This window comes from Sus scrofa, chromosome 6, assembly GCF_054392235.1.
Source record: "Sus scrofa isolate SSC_HxYL_T2T_F1_AM1 chromosome 6, Sscrofa_HxYL_maternal_Yorkshire_Landrace_v2.0, whole genome shotgun sequence".
Classification (NCBI taxonomy): Eukaryota; Metazoa; Chordata; class Mammalia; order Artiodactyla; family Suidae; genus Sus; species Sus scrofa.
This window is the reverse complement of record NC_139388.1, coordinates 33,007,849-33,031,212: the sequence shown is the minus strand read 5'-3', so window position 1 is coordinate 33,031,212 and position 23,364 is coordinate 33,007,849. Positions and strand designations below refer to the sequence as shown.

At 45.0% G+C, this 23,364-nt stretch overlaps 1 protein-coding gene across 5 annotated transcripts in view; it reads left to right on the top strand.

The window, feature by feature from the left end:
- Window positions 1-23,364, top strand: part of FTO (FTO alpha-ketoglutarate dependent dioxygenase) — a 391,465-nt gene that overhangs the window by 209,133 nt on the left and 158,968 nt on the right. For 3 of the 5 annotated variants that reach the window (XM_084957974.1, XM_084957973.1, NM_001112692.1), the window contains 1 exon segment: window positions 13,192-13,316. In XM_084957974.1, coding sequence (XP_084814100.1) covers window positions 13,192-13,316 — 125 coding nt within the window. 5 annotated transcript variants of the gene reach the window in all.

Below are 23,364 nucleotides of genomic sequence, written 5' to 3'. Positions count from 1 at the left end.
CGCATCTATTAGGCTCCTTGGAAAACAGGGGGGGGAAGAACAATGATGTTGCAAACTCCATAAAGGTCAAAAAGAGGCTTTCAGTAAGTATGCAGAGCCTAGAAATCAAATCCCATTTCCTATCATAAGAAGCCCGTTGTTTTAGCCCCACTAGTTAATGTACTGTATGTGAAAGATTTAAGACTGGTTGGAAAGCTTGGCTTCTGTTTTATTAGGCTGCTATTGAAAAGCCAACAGCATAACTTCGACTAGGTGCTTTGAGATTTCTTAATGGGCTGTCAGGGGCAAGACACCAGGGCTGTGCTATACTAGCTCTTTCCTGTACATTAAAACAACAGGGGCCAAGCGATCACATACAGAAGTATGAATTACTTGATGCTTTCTCTGTTCCATATGGCCAGCCATGTCTTTGGCAATTAATCATGTTCAAAATCAGTCGAGTGCTCTCTGAAGCATTGAAGTCAACATTTAGTTGTACCTGTGCCAGTGGGGCAGTGGGGTTGCAGGCGTAAAATAGCAGGATGAGGGGCTGCTGGCGCCAGGGCCCAAGCAGCTGGCTTCTATAAACAACGCTTTTTTTTCCCTCTTCGTCTTTTTCCCTCTTTCTTTTTCTTTCTTCTTTTTTCCTTCTTTCTCTGTTTTCTTGCTTTGTTCTTTCTTCTTTCTTTCTCTTCTTTTCTCCTTCCCTTTGTCTTTGTTCTTTCTTTTTTCTTGCTTTGTTCTTTTTTTTCTTGCTTGCTTCCTTTTTTCCTCTCGTTACTTCTCTTTCTTCCTTCCCTTCTCTTTCCTGCTTTCTCTCCTTCTTCCTTTTCTTTCTTCCTTTTTTCTCTCCCTCCCTCCCTCCTTCCCTTCCTTCTTTCTTTTCCTCTTTTCCTCCCTCCTTCTTCCTTCCTCCCTCCCTCTCTCCTTCCCTCCCTCCCTTCTTGCCTTCTCTGACGCACACGTGGGTCATTTTTCACCCTCATCCACATCAAAGTTGCCAACTCGGTTCTGAGGGTCTAGGCCTCAGACCCTTCAGCTCACTGGCTGACACCCCAGGTTCAACATCTGGGGCAGGGCCTCTTCCTCCAGCGGCCTCGCCATCCCAGTGGTCACTCCCACGACTGTCCTGAGAGTTCTCGCAGTGCCAGGCAGGTGGCTGTGGTTCTGTAGCTTTTAGTGAAACCATCAGGTATAGTGATTTCTATACTGGTAGGAGGTGAAAAATGGAAAGAACTATGAAAGTGCTTTGGGAAAAACATTAAGTAATTATTCACATTGATGGCTGTGGTATGTCAGGGTTTAAAAAAATCAGTAGCCCTTACCTTCGGTGTTCTTTTCCCCCAATTTTTTCAACATCTAATGCTGCTGATGAGTCATAACAGTTTCTAATATGTGCTGAGATTCTGTATGTGCCAAGCATTGGGCAAAGTGCTCTCGCTGGATGATCTCATGTCATTGTCACAAGAGCTCTAGGTGCTGTGCTTACACATACCCTTCGACAGGTGAGGAAACCATTCAAAGGAACATTTTCCCTGAATTCTTTTCCCACAGACATTCTCGATTCCACTCAGCCAGCTCCCTCAACTCGGTAGGATACAAGGCGGGGAGTTCCCATCATGGCTCAGCGGTAATGAACCCGACTAGTGTCCATGAGGACACGTGTTTGATCCCTGGCCTCACTCAGTGGGTTAAGGATCCCGCATTGCCATGAGCTGTGGTATAGATTGAAAATGCAGCTCTGACCTGGCTTGGCTGTGGCTGTGGTGTAGACTGGCAGCTGCAGCTCCGATTCCACCCCTAGCTTTTGGGACATCCATATGCAGCGGGTGTGGCCCTAAAAAGAAACAAAAAATAGGACACAGGAGAAAAACACCAAAATATGTCTTGTGGGTATATTTTTGAGCATGCATTTGGTAAACTCTGCTGAGATGTTCATTCACAGAAAGTGGGTGTTGGCGATAAACAGACCAAACATCTCTGTAGGTGGAAATAAAAGGCTGCTTTCTTGGCAGCCGTTTGGAGACCTCTGCCTTTGTGCCTCTCTTGCAAGACAGCCCAGCTTATCTCCCGTCCTCCTTGGTAAGGCCGTGAGGCATGGGGGAGGGAGGGTTGAAGACGGCAGCCTTAAGTGGTCCAGTAGACGGGCACCCAGTGGTGACTTGGTGTTATCTCTCAGCCGAGGTCATCCAGGATGTGTCTTCTCACATTCCGGAAACAGGGGGAAGAAAGTTTTCACATTGTGTAAACATTAGCACCCCCAAACCCTCTTGCTCCCGGAGAGGGAGATAAAGTAGGCACAAAGGCTGGGAGGAATGTTTATTTGTTCTGCTGGGCTGTGGATCCAGGCACGCTGGAAATCGTCGGCGGTGCCCAGTCCAGTTTAGAAAATGTGAAGGCATCACTCAGCATTGCGCTGCGGAGGCCTCACAAAAGGGCCATCCTAAACTGACAATCAGTAAATGAAGGAAGACCCGGGATCGACCTCTCTTTGATGGGACTAAGGCTATCTCAGTGGGTTCTGTGCCTTTCTTCTTTAAAAAAAAAAAAAAAAAAAGGCGGGGGAGGGGAAGAAAGAAAAAAAGAAAAAAAAAAACGTGTTCCTGGACTTTTGAAGAGGGGAGCCCGGGTTGGGTTTTTGACAGCCCGTGGCAATGCCGATGTGAGGAAATAGCTTTCCCAGCTGATAACATCTTAAACCAAGTTTCTTCACAAGTTGAACCTTTAGCCCTTATTATCAGTCCGAGCATATCTTTGTAATTCGTGTGTGTAGAGGGGAAATACAACCCTCACATGAGGCAGCTCTGCACATAAAAAGTGTTAGGAATGGCATTTTTCCCACCAGGACTGTAGGACGTTTTTTTTTTTGGTGGGGCTGAGGGTCGGGAGATGTTGGAAAAGTGGAAAAGGTGTGCACTTCTGGCATCCTGGTGTTTATGTGGATTTTGGCAAAACAGCAGCAGATTCCCCCCCCCCCCACCCCCCAGTGAACTAAGCGGAGGGACCACCAGCCGGATTTGCGGACTGCCCCCTGTTTGCAGGCATTCGCTTAGACCAAGTTCTCTGATTTGTACAAAGGATGAATGAAGTCCAGGTTTTGGAGCTGAAGACCTGTGGGAAGCGGTTACTCCAAATCACAAAGGAACCAAAAGAATTGAAGACTTATGTACCATTACTAGTCGTGAATAACTACAGTAACTCTGCTTTTACTTCAAAGTGATTCCTGTCTGAAAACCTTAGAGGTTACACATTCTGGGTGTGGCACATATGTCCACATATGCTTGCTTTCTGGTGCCCTAGAAATAGGCCGTACTGAAAGTTATTGAATGTAAAAATAGAACCAACGAGAATTCGGTGAATTGCTTTAATTTGTTTTAATTGAATGAATTCAGAATTGGGAGATTTTGCCCCAAGAAAGATGCGAAACTTATACTTAAAATTCAAGGCTTCCTGGAACCTGAGAATTTTGCTTTTGATTTTTTTTTCTCCTCATTCTCAATATCTCATTCCCCCCCACCCCCAGCCCCCGAAGTTCTGGATTTTTTAACTTCATCTTCATGCTTAAAGTTTTGAGCCTGTGGAATTCTGGGAAGTCCTTAGAATGTTGTGGGTTGCCAGAGTCCAAACTAGTTTTCTCTACTGAAATGGACAAAGTGAGTCTTCTTCTTTTGGCTTATTAGGAGAGTATGCATGGATTAAATGTGATCCTGGTGTAGTAAAATTACATGTTTTCAGAGACATCCATCCAGATGAATATTGCCCATCTAAGTCGTCACCTAGGGATTGATTGCATATACTGGATTTTTCTTGATGCCATTGTTTAAAACAGGTTTTACAACCTTTTTTTTTTTTATCTTAGACTTATCTTCAGGAACGGTTTGAATTAAACCAAAGCTTGTTTCACATACTGTTTTTGATCTTGAATAGTACTGTGACTGGTTTGTCATCATTTTCACTAGACATGCTCTGACACGTCATTTGGTTTCATTTATTCATTCATTTGTTCAACAAGCATCTAGCCAGGGTCTGCTTTCAATGACATGGTGCCAAACTTGGCACCTTGGAAGATATTAAGGAGAAATAGGTATGGACAACTATTTGTTCTAATAGAGTTCAGACGCTGGGGGAGGAATGAATAATTGCAGTGGAATATGCCATGGTTTTTGAGATGCTTAGGGGTGACACATAAGAAGGGGTGATCCACTCTACTTAATTTGGTGGAAGGTCATGGTTCCTGGAAGATTTCACAGAGGAGGTGTCATTTGAGATGTTTCTTAAAGAATTGGTAGTTACTGGTAAGTTATCCATCCAGGTACAAGTAAGTATATAGAATAGATTAGCCATGTATTTTCAGGAAACTGAAATTAGTTTTATATGAAATAGAAGCTAGGAGGAACTAAGATTTGAGAAGTAAGCAGGGCCATGTTAAGATTTAAAAAAAAAAAAAATTCTGTTTTTTTTTTTTCAGATTAAGGAATATGAACTTTTAAAAAAAAATTGGGGGGTCTCTCAAATGCAATAACTGAAGGATATATAAACAGAGCTGCTCTGGCTTAGGTGGGGTTTTGGAGGTTGAAGCTTCTTGTCTCCTTTTCTTTTCTTTTCTTTTCTTTTCTTTTCTTTTCTTTTCTTTTCTTTTCTTTTCTTTTCTTTTCTTTCTTTCCTTCTTTCCTTTTTTCTTTCTTTATTTCTGACCTCACCATGGCATGTGGAAGTTTCCAGGCTAGGGGTCGAATCGGACCTGTAGCTGCTGGCCTACACCACAGCCACAGCAACGCCAGATCCAAGCCATGTCTGCAATCTACACCACAGCTCATGGCAACATGGACCCTTAACCCACTGAGCAAGGCCAGGGATCGAACCTGCATCCTCATGGGTGCTGGGTGGATTCGTTTCTCCTGAGCCATGACAGGAACTCAGCTCTTTGTCTCTTTTGACCTTGATGTTCTTCTCCTGTAGCAGCCAAATTTATGAAAGAGGTAAGATTGACACAGACACACTGGTTTGAATGCCATTTCATGGTCCAGGTGAGAGACGGCCTGAATGAAGCCTGTGGCAGCGGGGAAGAAATAAGTCGGAGCCATTGAAGAGAGGAATGACAGGAGCTGATGTTGGGGTATAGGGAGTGCAGAGGAAGGAAAGGGAGGAGCCTCGGACGGTTTCTAGATGTCTGGGTTGGGTGATCGCACTGATCGTGGTGTCGTGTGTCATTCTAGGGCAGTAGAAGGAGAAGGACCAGGTTGATGAAGACGAAGGTCATTGAGAGCAAAACCGAAGTTGAGATGCGGACAGGTGGAGGTTGAGATGCCATGTTTGCGGTGGCTGTTGGAGGAGAGCTAGCCAGCCGTAGGCTCTGAGGAGCTGGAGCTGGGCAGAGAGGTTGCCCTGAAGGTAGACGTCTGGTGGACGTCTTCAGTCTTCAGATACCCATAAAGCCGTTGGTAGGGCAGATCACCCACAGGGAGAGCAAGCAGGAGAGATGAGAGGAGAACCAAGGGCAGAGACCTGGGCCAACCACAGGTGAGGGTCCCGGAATGAGGAACCCTCATAGGAGACTAAGAATGACAGGGCAGGGAGTTCCTGTTGTGGCTCAGCAGGTTTAGAACCCAAGTGGAGTTCCTGTCGTGGCGCAGTAGTTAACGAACACGACTAGGAACCATGAGGTTGTGGGTTTGATCCCTGGCCTCGCTCAGTGGGTTAAGGATCTGGCTTTGCCGTGAGCTGTGGTGTAGGTCACAGACGCGGCTCAGATCCCTCGTGGCTGTGGCTGTGGCATAGGCCGTTGGCTATAGCTCTGATTAGACCCGTAGCCTGGGAACCTTCATATGCCGAGGGTGTGGCCCTAGAAAAGACAAAAAAAAAAAAAGAAAGAAAGAAAGAAAACACCCAAGTAGTATCCTGAGGATGCGGATTTGATCCTGGGCCTTGCTAAGTGGGTTAAGGATCTGGCATTGCTGTGAGCTGTGGTGTAGGTCGCAGACGCAGCTCAGATCTGGCACGGCTGTAGCATAGGCTGGCAGCTACAGCTCCGATTCGAACTTCCATATGCCACACGGCCCTAGAAAGACAAAACCAAACCAAAACAAAATAGGGCAGGTGTTGGGTGGTCACTTAAGAGAGAGTCTCCTAATGGAGAGAAGTCCAGTAAAATCAGGGCTGATTCTAAAAATAAAACCCAACCTCGAAGGATAAAGCTTTTCTCCCACTGGGGCTAGGCAAAAGAGGATGCCTCTGGCTTTTGGTAGAAGCTCCTTATGGTTGTGGCTGTTCCAATGGTTGCCCGATTTCCTTTTGAAAGTTTTCATTTAAAGTCATAGACATTCTCAGGAATCCTCTTGCTAAAATCACACAGCTTGGCACAAGGGTGGTGAGTGAGTTAAGATGAAGTCACCATCATAGTGGCATAGTATTGGGGAACAAGGCCTTTCAGGAATCCCCCCCCCCCACACACATACACACACACACTGGCAGGTTCTGTGGTCATCTCATTCTGCAGTGTAGAAAAGGCTCTAACTAGGAGGCGACAGCTGGGATTTGGACAGCTAGCTCTCTTAAGAGTAGCCTTAGTCTTTTCCTGATAAGCCAGCATTTCCATAGATTTTGGCTGAAAAAGAATCACTAGTGAAGTGAAATTTAACCTCTAGAGCATGACGCCTAAACCTGTGGTTGACTTTCCCTATATTTTTGGGGGGAGGAGGAGAATGTGTTTTTGGTCATAGGAGACTGTTTAAAAATTGGTACTTTTTTGAAGACAGTTCTGCATTGCCACTGATGGGAAGATGAGCTATTAACATTTCCTGTGTAAAGTCAACTTTTGAGGAGCCAACACTATTTTAAGCATATATATTATATTTATTATATATAAATATGTAATACTTATTAAAAAGAATGCTCTTTGGTGCTGGCAAATTTCCTTTTGTGTGAGGACTTCTTTTGACTCTAAGTTTTATGAAATTTATATTTTATATGTTTATATTTTAGATTAATTATATATAATCTGTATTTAATCTTTCCTTTAATTAAATTATATATAATTTATATTTTAGGGTCCATTCTCAATGTAGGGTGAATGCTTAATCTAATTTCACCCATCCTTTTCCACTATCTTAAAATTTTTTGCAACAGAATTTGTTTTATAATCCAGATGCGTTTTCCTGTAGTTTTAATAACCACTTACCTTTTAGATGTATTTCTATGACAACTTTTTCTTTAATTTTTTCTTGTCCTAAAATTGTGATGAAAACGAATCTTAAAAATTAAATTTCATAAAATTTACCTACGATAAAGCCGACTTTTTTGGATATGCAGTTCTGTAGTGTTAACATATGTATAAACTCCTGTAATCATCACCACAATCAGGATACAAGAATAGTTCCATCATTTGAAAAATTTCCTCACTGGTTTGCTCTCTGTCCCTACAATTTGCCTTTTCCAGAACGTCAGATAAATGGAGTCATGCAGTTTTTTATCTTTGGAGACCAGCTTCTCTCCCTCAGCGTAATGACTTTGCGATTCATTGTATGGCTGAATCACTGAATTTATCCCTACCCTCTTTGAAGGACATTTAGGTTATTTCTAATTTTTGGCGATTACGAATAAAGTTGCTATTAACCTCTGTATAGGAGATCCTGTTGTGGCTCAGTAGAAATGAATCTGACTGGTATCCATGAGGATGCAGGTTCGATCCCTGGCCTTGCTCAGTGGGTTAAGGGTCCGGCGTTGCTGTGAGCTGTGGTGTAGGTTGCAGACGTGGTTCGGATCTGGCGTTGCTGTTGGCTGTGGTGTGGGCCAGTGGCTACAGTTCTGATTCGACCCCTAGCCTAGGAACTTCCATGTGCTGTGGGTGCGGCCCCAAGGGGGGAAAAAAATCTGTATACATGTTTCTGTATGAACATAAGTCTATGTCTTTAGGTAAATCCCTAGAAATGGAGTTGTTGGTGATATATTAAGTGTGCGCATGTAACTCTATAAGAAACTGTCAGACTCTTTACTGGAATGGCACTCTTTTGCATTCCCACCAGCAGTGTATAAACTTTTAAAAACTTGTCTGCTCTTTTAAAGACTTTTGGCTTGAGGATGGAAAATTATGTTTCTCAGCTCCTTGGGGTTTTGCAGAGATACCCCGTGACAGAGGGAGAACCTCCATGTCCTCCATAGCTTCAAAGATTCAGTGACAGCTGCTCCAGTTTGTTTTGTATATTGAGTTTTATTTAAGAATACATTTAGGGAGAAGAGAGGTTTATCTGTGAAGTGTTGGAAAGCCATTGCTATAGGAGAGTGCATCCAGAGCCTGGGACGTGGACTACGGCATTACCTGGGGTGAAGCTAGGTGGCGCTCTAGGACACTGCACAGGGAGAAAGTCGTTCTCTCTTTCGGCTCCTTTTCAGTCCCTGGATCCCTGCGATTATGTCAAGGGGGTCTTCATTTAGACTGATATGTCTCTAACATTCTCCTGGCACTTGGCAGTGTCTTCTTTTACAAAGAGGAAGCAAGCTTTAGTCAGAACCTTTAGCAAGCAAGCATATCCATCTAGAATGAAATAAACATATAACTTTGTTTTTAATATATTATTTTTATGGTTATCGTCTCATTTATGAACAGTAACACTGGTTTGTCATCTTTCTTTTGAACAGAATTCATTTTCTATTTTTTTTTTCCTTTTTGTTTCTTTAGGGCTGCACCTGGGCATATGGAAGTTCCCAGGCCAGGGTTCGAAATGGAGCTGCAGCTGCCAGCCTACACCACAGCCATGGCAACACAGGATCTGAGCCACATCTGCAACCTACACCGCAGCTCATGGCAACACTGGATCCCTAACCCATGGAGTGAGCTCCCATCTTCAAGGATACTAGCAGGGTTCCTTACTGCTGAGCCACAATGGGAACTCCATTTTCTCTTTTAAAATATAGACCAATTTAAAGAAAAAAATACGCACTTTTTGGCTGTATGCAGCGACTTGATGTGGGATCTTGGTTCCCAGACCAGGAATTAAACCCTGGGCTGCAGTGGTAAAAGCACTGAGTCCTAACCAGAAACCATCGGGGAACTTCCCAAAGAAAAATATTAAGTATTATATACCTTACACACAAATCCAGCAAGATTTATGAGACTGAGCTAAAATGACTGAAGTTTGGGAAACTCTCAACTGGAGGAACCGAGTTATTTAAATAGACCCCGAAGTGAATCCTTTTGTGAAGTGAAGAGGGCTTCTTGACTGAGCACATAACTGTTTCTTAGTGTATCTATTTGATGAGTTTTAACCTTATGTAATAATAATCTCTCAAGACCGTCCTCTATTGCCCTTAGTTTTTGTAATACTTGTTTTTCAGGTGCCTTTTTTTTTTTTTTTGGTGTTTTTAGGGCTGCACCTGCAGCAAGCATATGGAGGTTCCCAGGCTAGGGGTTGAATCGGAGCTACAGCTGTCAGCCTGTGCCACAGCCACAGCAATGCCAGATCCTAGCCATGTCTGCGACCTACACCACTGCTCATGGCAACGCTGGATCCTTAACCCACTGAGTGAGGCCAGGGATTGAACCTGCATCCTCATGGATGCTAGTCAGTTTCATTACCGCTGAGCCACGACAGGAACTCCAAGTTCCTTCTTTTATTCCTAATTCGACAAGCATTTATTATTAATAATAGCGGGAAGAGGGGATACCATGGTGAACCAAATGGACACGGTCTCCTGCTCTCACGAAACTCTCTTTCTTCCATCCTTCCTCCTTCCCCCTTAGAGGCTGTTCAGGATCCATGGAAAACAAGGGCTTCTGGATAAAACTGAAACGATTGGAAAGGCAAAGAAAAGATACATGACTTTTCTTAAAGTTATCTTCATACGGCCAAATGGAGAAATAATTTTATTTTCATCGTGTTTTTGGAGCCATCTAGATACATACTTTGTTCTCTATCTGAAGCGTGTTTGGGTACCTGCAGACGTAGCGATAAATAGCATGACTTTTTGAGGTCCCTTTGGACGTTAAGTACACGAAGTAGGTTATCACAGGCAAGGAGCAGGGGTATCATCAGGCTACCCATTGATGCAGGACCGCTCTGAAATTAGGCATCTTTTACAGTGGAGGTCGCAAATTGGCAGCTGCCTGAGTTCTGTGTAGCCACTGTTGTTTTTTGTCTAGCCCATACGGTATTTTGTAAAAATTTAAGGGGGCCAACATGGGGTAGCGAAACTCCTGGGTGCAAAATGGGTTCAAGGATGTTTTGTACAACACAGGGTATATAACCAATATTTTATAATAACTGTAAATGGAACATAACCTTTAAAAATTCTATGAAAGTAAAATATAAAACATTTTTGTTTCTGACTTTTTTTTTTTAACGGCCACACCTATGGCTTATGGAAGTTCCTGGGCCAGGGATTGAATCCAAGCCGCAGCTGCCGCAACACTGGATCCTTTAACTGCGAATGGCTGGGGATTGGACCCACACCTCTGTAGCAACCCAAGCCGCTGCAGTTGGATTCTTAATGCACTGTGCCACAGTGGGAACTCCATCTAACATTTAAAATTTTATCAGGAGTTTTCACATTAAACAACAACAACAACTAGATTTCTTGTTTATTTTGAAAACTCATGAATCTGGCACCACGGAAACAGCTTTTGGAACGGCAGAGTTGGTGGGTGCTGAATAGCAGCTGTCTTTTTAGGCAGAGCGTGTGCTCTTTTCAGGAATTTTACTTAACTCGTTCATGTTACCTTCCTGGTGCTCAAGGGTATTGGAACTTGCAACTCCTGCTTTAGCCATTTGGAGCTTGGGCTTCTTGCAGTAGAATCGCCTAGAAAACCCCAGCATTCATTCCTCCCTGTGCTGGAGGGCCAAAAATGTGATCGCCCCAGGAACTCAGTGAGTGTCCAACTAGGTATATTGCGGGTACAGAGACTGTAATTCTGGGCCTTGGAGGCAGAGACCAGGGTCCTTGTCCTGGCTGGTGCTCGTCAGGCTTTCTTGGATCCTTTACCATGGAGATACCAATTCCAGGCTTATCTGTATCAGGGTGTTTGCCTCTAAGCAACCAGGAACAGATTCCGCTGGATTTGAACAAAATGGGAGTTTATTGAAAGGATATTGGATAACTCAAGGTATCAAAAGAAAGAAGGATCTGTACTCGGGAAGGTCAGGAAACTGGGAATACTTTGAGAACCACAGGTGGTAGGAACTAAGGAAATCCATAAATTGCCTCCACATTTTCCTCTGTTCTTTGTCATGCTTTTTTTTTTTTTTTTTTTTAGGGCTGCACCTGAGGCATATGGAGGTTCCCAGGCTGGGGGTCCAATTGGAGCTACAGCTGCTGGCCTACACCACAGCCACAGCCTCGCAGGATCTGAGCTATATCTGTGATCTACTCCACAGCTCATGGCAACGGCCAGATCCTTAACCCACTGAGCAAGGCCAGGGATCTGACCTACGTCCTCATGGATACTAGTCAGATTCATTTCCACTGTGCCACTTTGTCATTCTTAAGTGTCTAAATCCTGGAAAAGACAATTAGGTTGGCCTGGTCCACATCCTTGATGAGGGGAGAGCAGGGCACGTTGGTTGATGGTCCATCTAAGGTTACAAACAGTAAAAGACTTCTCCACGAGGAGATCTGGGTGTGGTTACAGGAGAGGGTGATGGGGTATGGATGGAAGGTAATCGGAACAGCAAACGCTCACCACAACCTCTTCTCAAGGTTGTCACGAAGGTATCAGGTATACACCGCGGAAAAGCAGAGAGGAAGGAGTAAAGAAGGAGCATTTCAGGATACGTGACAATCAGATTTTTGTGTCTGCTTTTCAAGTAAATGAAGGCATTGGCATCAGTTAAATAAGGAAGACACCAAGCAACCAGAGACAGTGGCGATTTTATTCCCTTTAGTACCTTGGTTTTGTTATAACATCTCCAAAGAAGCCCTGCTCTCTTTAAACAAGAAAACATATAGAAAGCCTAAAGATTTCTACTCCAGTTACATAAAGATGAATACATGTGATGGAAAGTTCCGTGATCAAAACTTGAAAGGCATTTGCTGGCTCAGATTTCTTCTTTCTTCCTCCTTCCCTCCCCCTCCCTTTTCTTTCTTTCTTTCTTTCTTTCTTTCTTTCTTTCTTTCTTTCACGTGCTGCATCTGTGGCATGTGGAATTTCCCAGGCCAGGGATCGAACCCAAGCCACAGCAGTGACAATGCAGGATCCTTAACCCGCTGAGCCCCAAGGGAACTCTGACTTAGATTTCAAGCCCCAGCAGAGTCCTTTCCATTGTCTTCTTAATTGTTTTTCTAGTGTTGCAGAAATTTGTATGTTTAAAATACGCCTGCAGAGGTGAGTTGTGGATAAAGTGGAAATGACAATTGCAGATTTGAGTTTTGATGCAGTGCTACTTGTTAGAGTGAGCAGGGTGGGATATGCTTGGATTTCAACTGCTTCTAAAAAGCAGCATCTGACATGTCCCAGGGCTAGGTGGAGGCATGAGTGTTTTTGTACTTACCCGTGAGCCTAAGTTTTTTTTCAGGGACCATAGCCTTCACTGTAGAATAAATTATTCTTCCTCAAATCATAAGTCTACTGTGCACAAGAATCCCTGTACATATTTGAAATATGCAGTGGCTTTTCAAAGCTGGAAAGATATGCAGGAAGATGCACTATTCTTTGATTTTGTTTTGTTTTGCTCTTAATGTTTCTTTCTTTGCAAACTCTTGATTTGCAACAAGCAAGGCAAGTGAGTGAGCCAAAAAAAAAAAAGAAAGAAAAAAGAAAAAAAATTCTGACATGGTTGGAAATAGAAGTTAAGGATTCAAATAAGAGAAGCAGTGCAGTCAGTAAGCCTCAGCTGGGTGGCAGGAACCAGAGAGAGGGAAAGTCAGAGACGGCCCTTTTTTAAAAGGCCAAACAAACAACACACAGTGAAGCCTACGTGAAAATCATGTCTAACAATAGCTCTTGGTCGGCAATTCCCAGGGAAAATGAGAGCAGGAATGCACAGTACCTTGATGTGTTACTTAAGGCAATGGAGCTTTAGAGTTTACCTTATGTGCCATGTACATTGATTACATACAAAATATATGCTGGCCATTTTTGACCATCATTTACTGTATTGATTTGTTAGCAGGGGAACTGTAATAAAAAAGCCATTGATTTACTGTCCTTATTTGCTTATGGGCTTTTTTTATTATTAATTTTTCACTTTTTCTCTCTCTTTTTTGGGGCATCATTTCTTCCAGACCCATGCTGTGCTTCGTGAAGTTAGAAGAGAGGGGGCCCCTGTGGAACAGAGCAGTGACATCCTGACTGCCATCCTAGCCGTGCTCACCACTCGCCAGAACCTGAGGAGGGAGTGGCATGCCAGGTTAGTTCTGTCACGAAACGGGATTTGTTGTTCCTGGAAAACCACAGCTTTATGTGGCCAAGCCCGTCCTGAGGGCCGGTCACATCCCTCTCATCGGAGGGGCCTTGAGAAAGATGCGTGGTACAGATGCTTTCAGCCAAAGGTAGCTTTCCTGAACGTGGTACCTTCCTTTGTTGTAACCATCCATGATGGCCTCTGTGTGTGTATATGAACTGATCCCTGAATCTAACCTTTAGCATCAGTGTTTGCATCTGGAGCATCGGGTAACATAAGACCCTGATGCTGAAGCACCTTCTCATTGACAGTCTAGAATTCAAGTATTGCCATTTAGTTGGGGCAGGTGTCTGGGAAATCCACGCAGTGCTGTCACACCTCTCAGGAGGCAGATCGCTGGCAAGTAGTCTCTTCATCAACCTCATGTTTAGAAGTGACCAAGTAGACGTGACTTTGGCTTCCACCTAGTTTCTTTCCACGTGGACTTTCTAACCTGTGGTTAGAAAGCTGTTACGGGTAGCAACTTTTTCCAGATCATCAGCTTTTACAGAATTTATGCTTGTAGACTAAATATCCTATTATGCTGCTCTTCTTTGAAAAACAGTAGATGGGTAGAAGCCTGGAACTAGTTCCCTCGCATGCTAAAGTTACCCTTTAGGTGTGTCATGTGCATTGTTGAATGACCATCTGTCTCTAAGCAAGAGGGAGAGGAATCAGGAAAATGATGCTGGGTTTCCTGTCAGCATGATGCTTCAAAAATTCTGTGTGCCTGGGAGTTAAGAACGTTTATTGATAGCCGTAATAGTCTCCAAATGAGTTCATGCAACAGAATTTACAATAATTGATGGCTTTACTAGTGACAATTATCATAAAAATAGATTGGCCTGAACGAGGCCGAAGATGAGTCTTTTCCAAGAAAGGGGGCAGTTCAGCGTGTGGACCATCCATTCTGACTGGGTATTGGGAAGCTGCTTTTTCAAATACGTGTGTTGTCTCTAAATTCAGACTTGCATTGAAACCATAATTTAAAAATTCCCAATGACATTCTCCCCCTGCCCCCTTTTTTTCTAGGGGGTTCGGGGTAAATGATAGTTTTAACTATAGTAATGAAATGATTTTCAGTCGAAGTTTTAATAATTAAATTTTCTTTGTGTTGCCATTGGACGTATGTATATTCATTAAATAACAGTATCAGTGAAGGGACATCTGAGAGGCTTCTCGCTCTCTCTTTTTGACCTTTTCTAGCTTTTCCCCCTGGCGATTCTTAGTAAATAGGAAAGGGAGAAAGAGAGAGAGAGAGAGAAAGAAAGAAAGGAATTCCCCTGTAAACTTTCTCCCACCCCCTCCAGAGCCAGCACAGCCAGATGAAGGGTTGAGAATGGATGTTTTCTGTTGAGTGCCTTTGGCTTGGTAACAATAATTTCCTAATACACCAGCGCCTCAGACAGCATGGCCAAGACGGCCTGTTTCAAAGGAGTCTGGTTTCAGCCTCTCTGGCCCTTAACTGCTAACAATTTAATCAGGAGCTGGAGCCAGGGCTGAAGTTGATGTAGTCTAGCATCTGAAACACAACTTCTCGAGCCCTTTGTGGCAGAGGAGGAGACGAGAAGGAGCTTAGCAGCTGACACTGCACAGACCCCCTTAAAACTAAACACCTGAAAGCAAATTTCAAGAGGGTGGTGTCTTGAGAGCTCAGAAGAGAAGTGTCCTCAGCGTATTAAATAACCATAATCCTTCCCCAGCCCCATTTGATGTTTCCCATCCCGGTGACCCAGCTGAAAGACCCATCCATATGATCTGTATAAACAGAGGCTTACCATGCACCTTTCTTTTCCTCATCAAAGCTTCCTCTGGCCGTCTGGAATCAGGCATCGCCTCGCATAGCCATCAGGCGCGCGGTGGTGAAAGTTATAAAACATCCCGGCAGCGCTCACCGAGCTGCCTGTGTTGCCGAGGTTGGCCTGGTGTGTACTCTGGAATTACACGAGGAAAAATGTGCTTTGACAGATAATAATTAGCGCTCGCCCAGGGCCAGGCAGTGGGTTACAGTATTTTACTCTCATCAAAGCTATCAGGGGATCAGTTAGATTAGATAATAGACATTTTTTTTCCTCTGCAAGTTAAATACAGATGACTCTAATTACCCGGTATTGCACGTTAGAGAATGCATTAGGAGTACAACTTCGAGAAATTCAGGTCACCTGAGACGCCGTCGCCACCGCCGCCCGCAGTAACTCCAGTATGCGTCTGCGGTAATAAAGGCTCCCCCCCCCCGCCCCCCCCCCCCCCGCCCCCGCCGGCCCCCTTCAGCAGGGTCATTTATGTTAATGACATTAGGGAGCCGATTTTAAGCGAAACTTGTAACTTGGTTTTAAAATATTTGTCTCGCGCTCAGGCCAGGAGCCGAGCCCTTATGTGGGACCCGCTGAAGTCTCTTAAACTGAAAGCATATGTTCCCTGTAATTTCGCTTTTGGAGGAAAGTGTCAATTCTGCCTGACTCGGGGGTAACCGAGTTTGTCACAGTGTCACCCAACCCTGGGATTCTAGAGGCACATCTGAGTGCTGCGGGTTTCCTTCCCCGAGCCCGGTAATCCCATAAACAACCCTCTCCAAATAGGCTTATTAGGGCTGTCTATTCACTTCCCCGGAGTTGAATGATCCGCAGGACGTCGGGAGAAGCCGTGTGAATGCAGGGTAAGTGTTAACAGAAGTGGTACAGAATTTCTGAAGATTGGGCTTTGTTTATACAGTCCACTCTGCCTGATGGACAGCTTGTTATAGCTTTTAAAGAACTGGGCAAGCCCTCTGATCTGACCCCTTCTTGACCTCTGCAGCCCAAAGGTCAGTCTGCAGCTAATAAACTCGGAGGTTCTTAGGGTCTACTGTAGGAAAAGGCAGAAAAAGAGCAGCTGCAGGGGCCGGGTGTCCCAGGATAGGCTGCTTTAGGGTCACTCTCTGATAATGAAAATGATTACCAAATTATATGGAAGTTTAACCGCAGTCGTGAGTGAGAGGAGGGTGGAGCCCAGCGTATTAGGTTTGATAAATGAACTGTGAAGAGGCCCATCTGGCCCTCAACATCTTTTCTCCCCCTCTTTCCCTACCAAGGGGAAACATTTTAAAATAACAGCAGTACATATAGACTCAATGACCCATGCAAGGAGCTGGAATGGATTAAGATTTAATGGTGACAGTGGAAGAAATTATCATTTGAAAAGTGCACTGAAGAAAAGGTACAGTTCAATGTCCAGGCCCAAGTTGTTGCTCTAAGTGGAAAAAAAAAAAAAAAAAAAAATCGTAGGAATCAGTGCCTTTGTTTATTTTACACCAATCCCCAGCGTCTTTCCTAGATGACTGAAAAATTTGAGGGCATGTTTATTATGGAATAATTATTTGTCGTCAGCGTAAGGCAGGGAAGGGGCTTCCTTTGCCTTGACCCTGTCCGAAGGAGAAGCAAATTATTTTTTTTTTCCTGCTTGCGTGCTTAGTCTAGAGAATGTAACTCAGTCAGGCGTTAACAAAAATGCTTTACAAAAAAGTTGTGATCCATTTCAGCATTTGGCCATGGAACGCCCTGCATTCATGTCTTTTGATACTGAATTAAACACATGACTCTTGGGCGCTGGTTTATTCTCACAGCTACTTGGAGGTTTTTCTGTAAAAATAAGAACGCCCTCACGTTCATTGAGTAGATATGTGTGTTCCTTCCTTTATTGCTTTTTCAAAGAAACATCATAGCGATGTGAATTAGTGCCAGCAGTGGGTAGGTCACAAGCTGTATGTTCCCTTCCGTGTTAATTGATAAGCGTCGTCTATTTAAAGCTTTGTCCCCGCTTCCTGTGGGCATTGAGTGTCCCGGTTTCTGACCAGTGACATTGGCGTTCACCAGTCTCTGTGCCCTTCTGCAGAGACGGTTGGCACATCCATCCCATGCCGCTCCTTTCTGAAAGGAGAATGATTTTATTCCAGGAGCATTTTTTTGTGTATTTTGTATGCCTGCTTTCTACAAAATACTGTGTGAGGTGCTGTGCGTGAGATAAATTCTTAAATTGTGCTCGGCAGCCAATTTGGGAATTGATCTGGGGGTGAGAATTTAGCAAGTTCCTAGAAAGAGCTTGCGGAAGACAGTGGGAAGGAAAGCGGTGGCGCCCTTGTTACCACGACAGGGCGGCGTGGTGCTCCGGCCTCCCAGGGGAGTATTGAGTTGTCGCTGTCTTTGGGGTCTAGGATCGCTGTGCTGCTGAAAACCCCTTATGTTGAACTATACTGTCAACGTACTACACGCCTCACCCAGTAGTTAACATTTAAAATAGAGATGAGGAGTTCCCGTCGTGGCGCAGTGGTTAACGAATCCGACTAGGAACCATGAGGTTGCGGGTTCGGTCCCTGCCCTTGCTCAGTGGGTTAACGATCCGGCGTTGCCGTGAGCTGTGGTGTAGGTTGCAGACTCCGGCTCGGATCCCGAGTTGCTGTGGCTCTGGCATAGGCCGGTGGCTACAGCTCCGATTAGACCCCTAGCCTGGGAACCTCCATATGCCTCGGGAGCGGCCCAAGAAATAGCAACAACAACAACAACAACAGCAAAAGACAAAAGACAAAAAAAATAAAATAAAATAAAATAGAGATGAAAACCTTCTATACATCATCCGAAGTGAGCATATTGTTAGGATATTTTTAGTATTTCTTAGGATTTTCACGTGACTGTATGTCCATGGGGATTGAGGGTGAGCAGAAAGCTAGGTGACGGATAACTCGGGAGATGAGGAATGCTTCTAGAATGAACTGAGCTTTAGCTTGAAAGCACTCCCTTTAAATTTTGGCCGAGTGAGGTGCAAATACAAAAAATCAGATGAAAGCTAGATCATTCAGGTTTTTTAAATTGAGATGTAATTCATGTACCATGAAATCAGTCATTTGAAAGTATACAGTTAAAGGTTTTTGTTGCGTTTTGTTTTTTAGTGTATTCATCTTTTGCACAGCCATCACCATTATCCAATTCCAAAGCATTTTCATTACCACAACATGAAACCCGGGACCTGTGACCAACCCCTCTCCAAGTCCCCTTCTCCCCACAGTCCTTGACAGCCACTTTCTATGGTCTTAAAATGGTTCTGAGGACAGTTTAAAAAAGACAGAAAAGTTGATGACAGTTTCTTAGAAAAGCTTTTAGAATTACTTCCAGTTCAAAGTCACTCTCTAGACCTACATGTCTTTATATACTCGTCTTCTCCAAATTGGACCTGGGCGTCTCCAGAACCTGCCAAGTGTGCATGTTTCTGGACAAGTAAAACCACCAAACATCCTTCCATGGACCATCCTCCTGTATCCTCCACAGCCCCAGCCATCACCACTCACCTCCAGGATGGATCTTCTTTGGACATCTTTGTGAGGACTCCAAAATCTAGTTATAACCCAGATCTTGTAAGGAATAGAATTTGTTTTTCTAAGCGAACCAACTTCAGAACTCTGATCTGGGTGCAACAAGTAAAACTGTTTGACTCGTGGGATCAACACGAGGCCAAGGTGGCCCAGTCCAGTGTAGCAATGATAGACCATGATTTAGTGAGTGCTGTTATGTACAAGTCACCGTGTTTGATGTTGTGGGAAATGCAAGATGCTATGGAAGAGTCTCAGCTCTGAGACAGTGTGTAGTTTAATGTAGGGAAGGAGGGGGGCTTAATAAGGACGCAGGGGCTAGCATGCACCTTTCCTTCTTTTTTGTGTGGGGTACTGTAGGAAACTGATGGACGAGTTACCAGTGGAGTCTGCTCCAAGGAGCTTGCAGTTCTTCTTATAAAGAGTCACCCCCTGGAGTTCCCATGGTGACTCAGTGGTAACGAACCGGACTAATACCCATGAGGATGCGGGTTCAATCCCTGACCTCACTCAGTGGGTTAAGGGATCTGGCATTGCCCTGAGCTGTGGTGTAGGTTGCAGATGTGGCTTGGATCTGGTGTTGCTGTGTCTGAGGCGTAGGCTGGCAGCTGTAGTGCTGATTTGACCCCTAGCCTAGGAACTTCCATATACCATGAGGTGCAGCCCTAAAAAGACCAAAAAAAAAAAAAAAACCAGGAGTCACCCCACATGGATTATATATGCCCTTGATTCTATGTTTATACTTTCCTCTCTGGTCCCAGCATGTAGACTTCATGAGGGAGGGTATCTTGTCTATTCACCAAGTGTAAAATCTGAACCCCAGGTCATTGTAACTTGAAGCTGTCTCCCCTGCTAGGACAGTGCCCTGTGTGAACCCAGGTCCTCACTGCCTGTTCATCTCATATCCCCTGCATCTGGAATAGTGCCTGGCACTTACATGTATTCAGTGGCTGATTGAATAAAAAAATCTTTCTTCTCAACCCATTCCTGTATTTACAAGTATGTATGTGTTCCTTCTTAATTTTGAAGAGGGATGACCATTTGAGATATTGGCCTGTTGCTTTTTTTGGGGGAGGGGTTATATTTGAGGTGGAAACCTGGAAATTGGATATCAGGAGAGATTTCTGATAGGTCCGTCTCTGGTGTTTCACTCTCAGCACAGCACACCTGACCCTTGCTTCCAGCATGCGAGAGGAAGGGTGCCATGTGTACCTGCTGACTTGGGTACCTGAGGAAGAGCCCAGGAGTGAACAGCATGGAACTGAGCTGGGACCAGGACAAAAAGGCATGGTCTCCTCCCTGATCAAGCCATTCCTGAGTTCCTGCCCTTCCCTGGAAGTGAAATAGAATGGGTGGAGAAAGGAAGAACAAAGGGAGGGGAAAGGGCCTCCCTGGAGACCTTCCTCTGGATAAAAAGATAGATTTCAGGCCAAGAGGGGCAAAGCTGAGCTAAATATGGCTTCTAGCCCACGTTTCAGAGGGTGGCTGCTTTTTGCCGGGTATCTGCTGATGTCCTGATGTGGCTTTGATGGTATCAGTGCAGTGATGAGCTCAGCCTGGGCAGCTAGGCATTGGGTCCAGAATTTGTTTTCCACCCTAGGAAGTTGTGGTCCCACCCTAGGAAGTTGTGGTCCCCAAGAGTAGAACCGCTAACTTTAGGATGGGCTATGGGATGATGAGAGTGAGGTCGTGATCTTCCAAGACAGCACGTGCCTGAGTCATCTCTCCATGTCAGCTGCTCTCATTCATGCTAGAGAGCGCGGCTGCTGCCTCTGGCCCTATTAGTTGGAAACTGCAAGGTGTGGCCTCTCCAGTTCGGTAGGTAGCTGTCCCCTGCAGTGGGCTGAATTTGTGTGCAGCATTCCGGGTGGGGTGAGGTGTCAAGGAAGGCGATTCTGGGGAGCAGCAGGGAGGCACCAGCCGCCTCCTTGCCATCCATGTCTTTTCTTTTTAATGCATCTGTCCCATCTCCTTAAATAATTGCAGTTCCCGCTTTCTGCTGCCCTGAGCAGAAGAATGTCCTTTGTATCTCTGAACCAGATTACTCCATAAAATCCAATAACTCCATAAAACCTCCTCATAAATGTGTTGGCATTGAAACATTGTATACATTTAGAGCAAGGATTAAACACGTCTAGATATAGGGTTACCTTTTTATCCAAGATACAGCAACTTATCTTAAGGAGGCAAGTGTTGTTAATGTTATGACCATTGTTCCTGTCATTATCGGAACAGTTTTACGGGGGACAAAAGCCAACTGACTTCTGCACAGCTTATTTATAAAATCAACACATAGGCTTCGGGGTGAGCCCTGCTCCTGGCAGCTTGCTGACCATGACTGGTTGCTGACTGCTTCCTAAAGGCAGTGCTTCTTCATTTTTTTTTTTTTTTTTTGAGAAAACATGGATCCATTCATTTATTTGTTCCACGAATACCTACTAAGGGCCAGCTAATTGCCAAACGCTGTTTCAGCTTCTGAAAACACAGCCGTGAAGAAAACGGAGGAGACTTCTCCACTCACGGAGCTTCTCTTCTAGTGGAACGACAGAGAAAAAGTGTTTCCGAACTTTTAAAAAAATACATGTAGCTGCCATGTCCTGTGTATTCAGTAACACTGAGCAGAGCCAAAATCTAGGCATTCGGTTGAGATAGAGGTAAAATGTTCTCTTCTGATCTTCATCATCAGATGATCAGTCGTTATAAAACTTGCAGCTCTCATTGTGGGGGGCCTGATTTGTGAGATATCCGTAGAATATCAGTAATCTGAAAATCCCCATCCTGTAGAGTCCACAGCATTAATTTCTCCCGAGATAGTCCACACCCTGCGTCCCAGGGACTTCACAACAGAGTATGTGTTTTGGCCTTCACTTTAAGGGAGGCTTAAATTCAGGCCACATTGGATTCATTAAATACTTCTTAAAAGTGAACCAGGGAAGCTCTGCGTATCTCCCAGGGGTTGGGGGCGGGGGTACGCGTGATGCTGCATGCCAGCCCTTAGTAGATGGTGGTTATGGGTGCTGTGAGCGAGCTGTCTGTCATGCAGTCATTCAGCAGATATTTGTCTCGTGCCTGCCTGGTGCCAGGCACTCGTGTAGGCCCTGAGGTTACAGAGATGAGTAACACCGGACTTGGGGAAATACAGTATACAATAGACTATCATGATGCACCGAAAGAGGGTAAGCTGGGATTCTGGGGAAACCCTTGTCCCAGGGGTGAACGTGGCAGGTTCTCTGGCAGCGCTCTCGTGCAAGTCATTGAATGCCCGGCCGCTGTGAAGAATGCAGCTCCACTATGAAACTGTGTTGACTCCAAGTGTGAGTGAGAAATAGGGGAGAGGAGTTTCCCGTCGTGGCGCAGTGGAAATGAACCCGACTAGTATCCATGAGGATGCAGGTTCGATCCCTGGCCTTGCTCAGTGGGTTAGGGGTCCGGCGTGGCTTAGCCTTGTGAGCCGTGGTGCAGGTCACAGACATGGCTCAGATTCTGCATTGCTGTGGCTGTGGGTGTAGGCTGGCAGCTGCAGCTCCGATTCAACCCCGAGCCTGGGACCCTCCATCTGCCATGGTGCAACCCTAACAAAAAGAAAAAGAAATAGGGGAGAAATTGATCTGTGGTTATGGGTCATAGGATAAAATCTGGGCTGCCTTCTCTCCACAGAGATCAAGTTCTCAGTGTTGCATGCGGGAGACATGATTTCTTTCAGAGTAAATTGTATTCATAGGGCCTAGAAGTTGGGAGCATAGATTCCGAGTCAGATGGCCTGGGTTGGAATCTTGGGTCCACTTCTGTGACTCCAGCAAGTTACAATCAACTTGACAAGTCACTCGACCCCTCTGAACCCCAGTTGTCTCCTTTGTAACCTGCCTGAGGGAATAAGCATTGAACCGGTTTTCGTAGGGCTGATGCCCAGACTCCAGTTCGGACACCTGGAGCAAATACCTGGTGCATACGAAGTGCTCCTTACAAAGTACCCCGCCTCTTCAGATCAGAACAAAAATGTGAAGCACAGTCCCACCAGAGGTATCCAAACTGGCCTGTCCCTTTGAGAGAGTGTCCCCATGGAAAATCCTGGCCTCATGGGAGGGTCTTGCTATTGCCGAGGTAGTATGGGAAGGTACAATAGACAGAGCTCATCCCGTGTCAGGCCCTGTCCTGAGTAAGGACTGTCACCTAAAATTGGCAGACAGAGGCCAGGAGACCAGTTTGAATCCTGTCTCCAGGTGATAGTCGACTCGGCATCACACAGACACTGATTCTCAGCAACTTCATCTACAAAAGAAGAGGCTTCATCCAGGTGGCCTGGAAGGCGTCTTCCAGCTCTGACAAGGCAGGACCCTCTGAATTAGATCCAGGGGAGGGTAGGTGTCATTCCCAATGGCTTCACCTTTCCACCTCCTCTGTCCTTGAAATCTGTAGTGGCGCTCAGTTTAGCAGTATTAGCGGCTAACATTGAGAACTCACTAAGTGCCAGAAAGAGTTTGAAATGCTTTCAGAGGTGAGAAAAGGGAGGCAGAGATGCAGAGTCACTGCCCAAGGTAGCAGAGCTAATAAGCAGTCCAGACGGAATTTGAGCCAAGACAGCCCAGCTCAGACCTCTGCTGTGCGGCCGCAGCCAGAGCAGTAACCAGGCTTTCCCTCGTGGTCCACCACTCACGTGTTCTCGTGGTGCCTGACCTA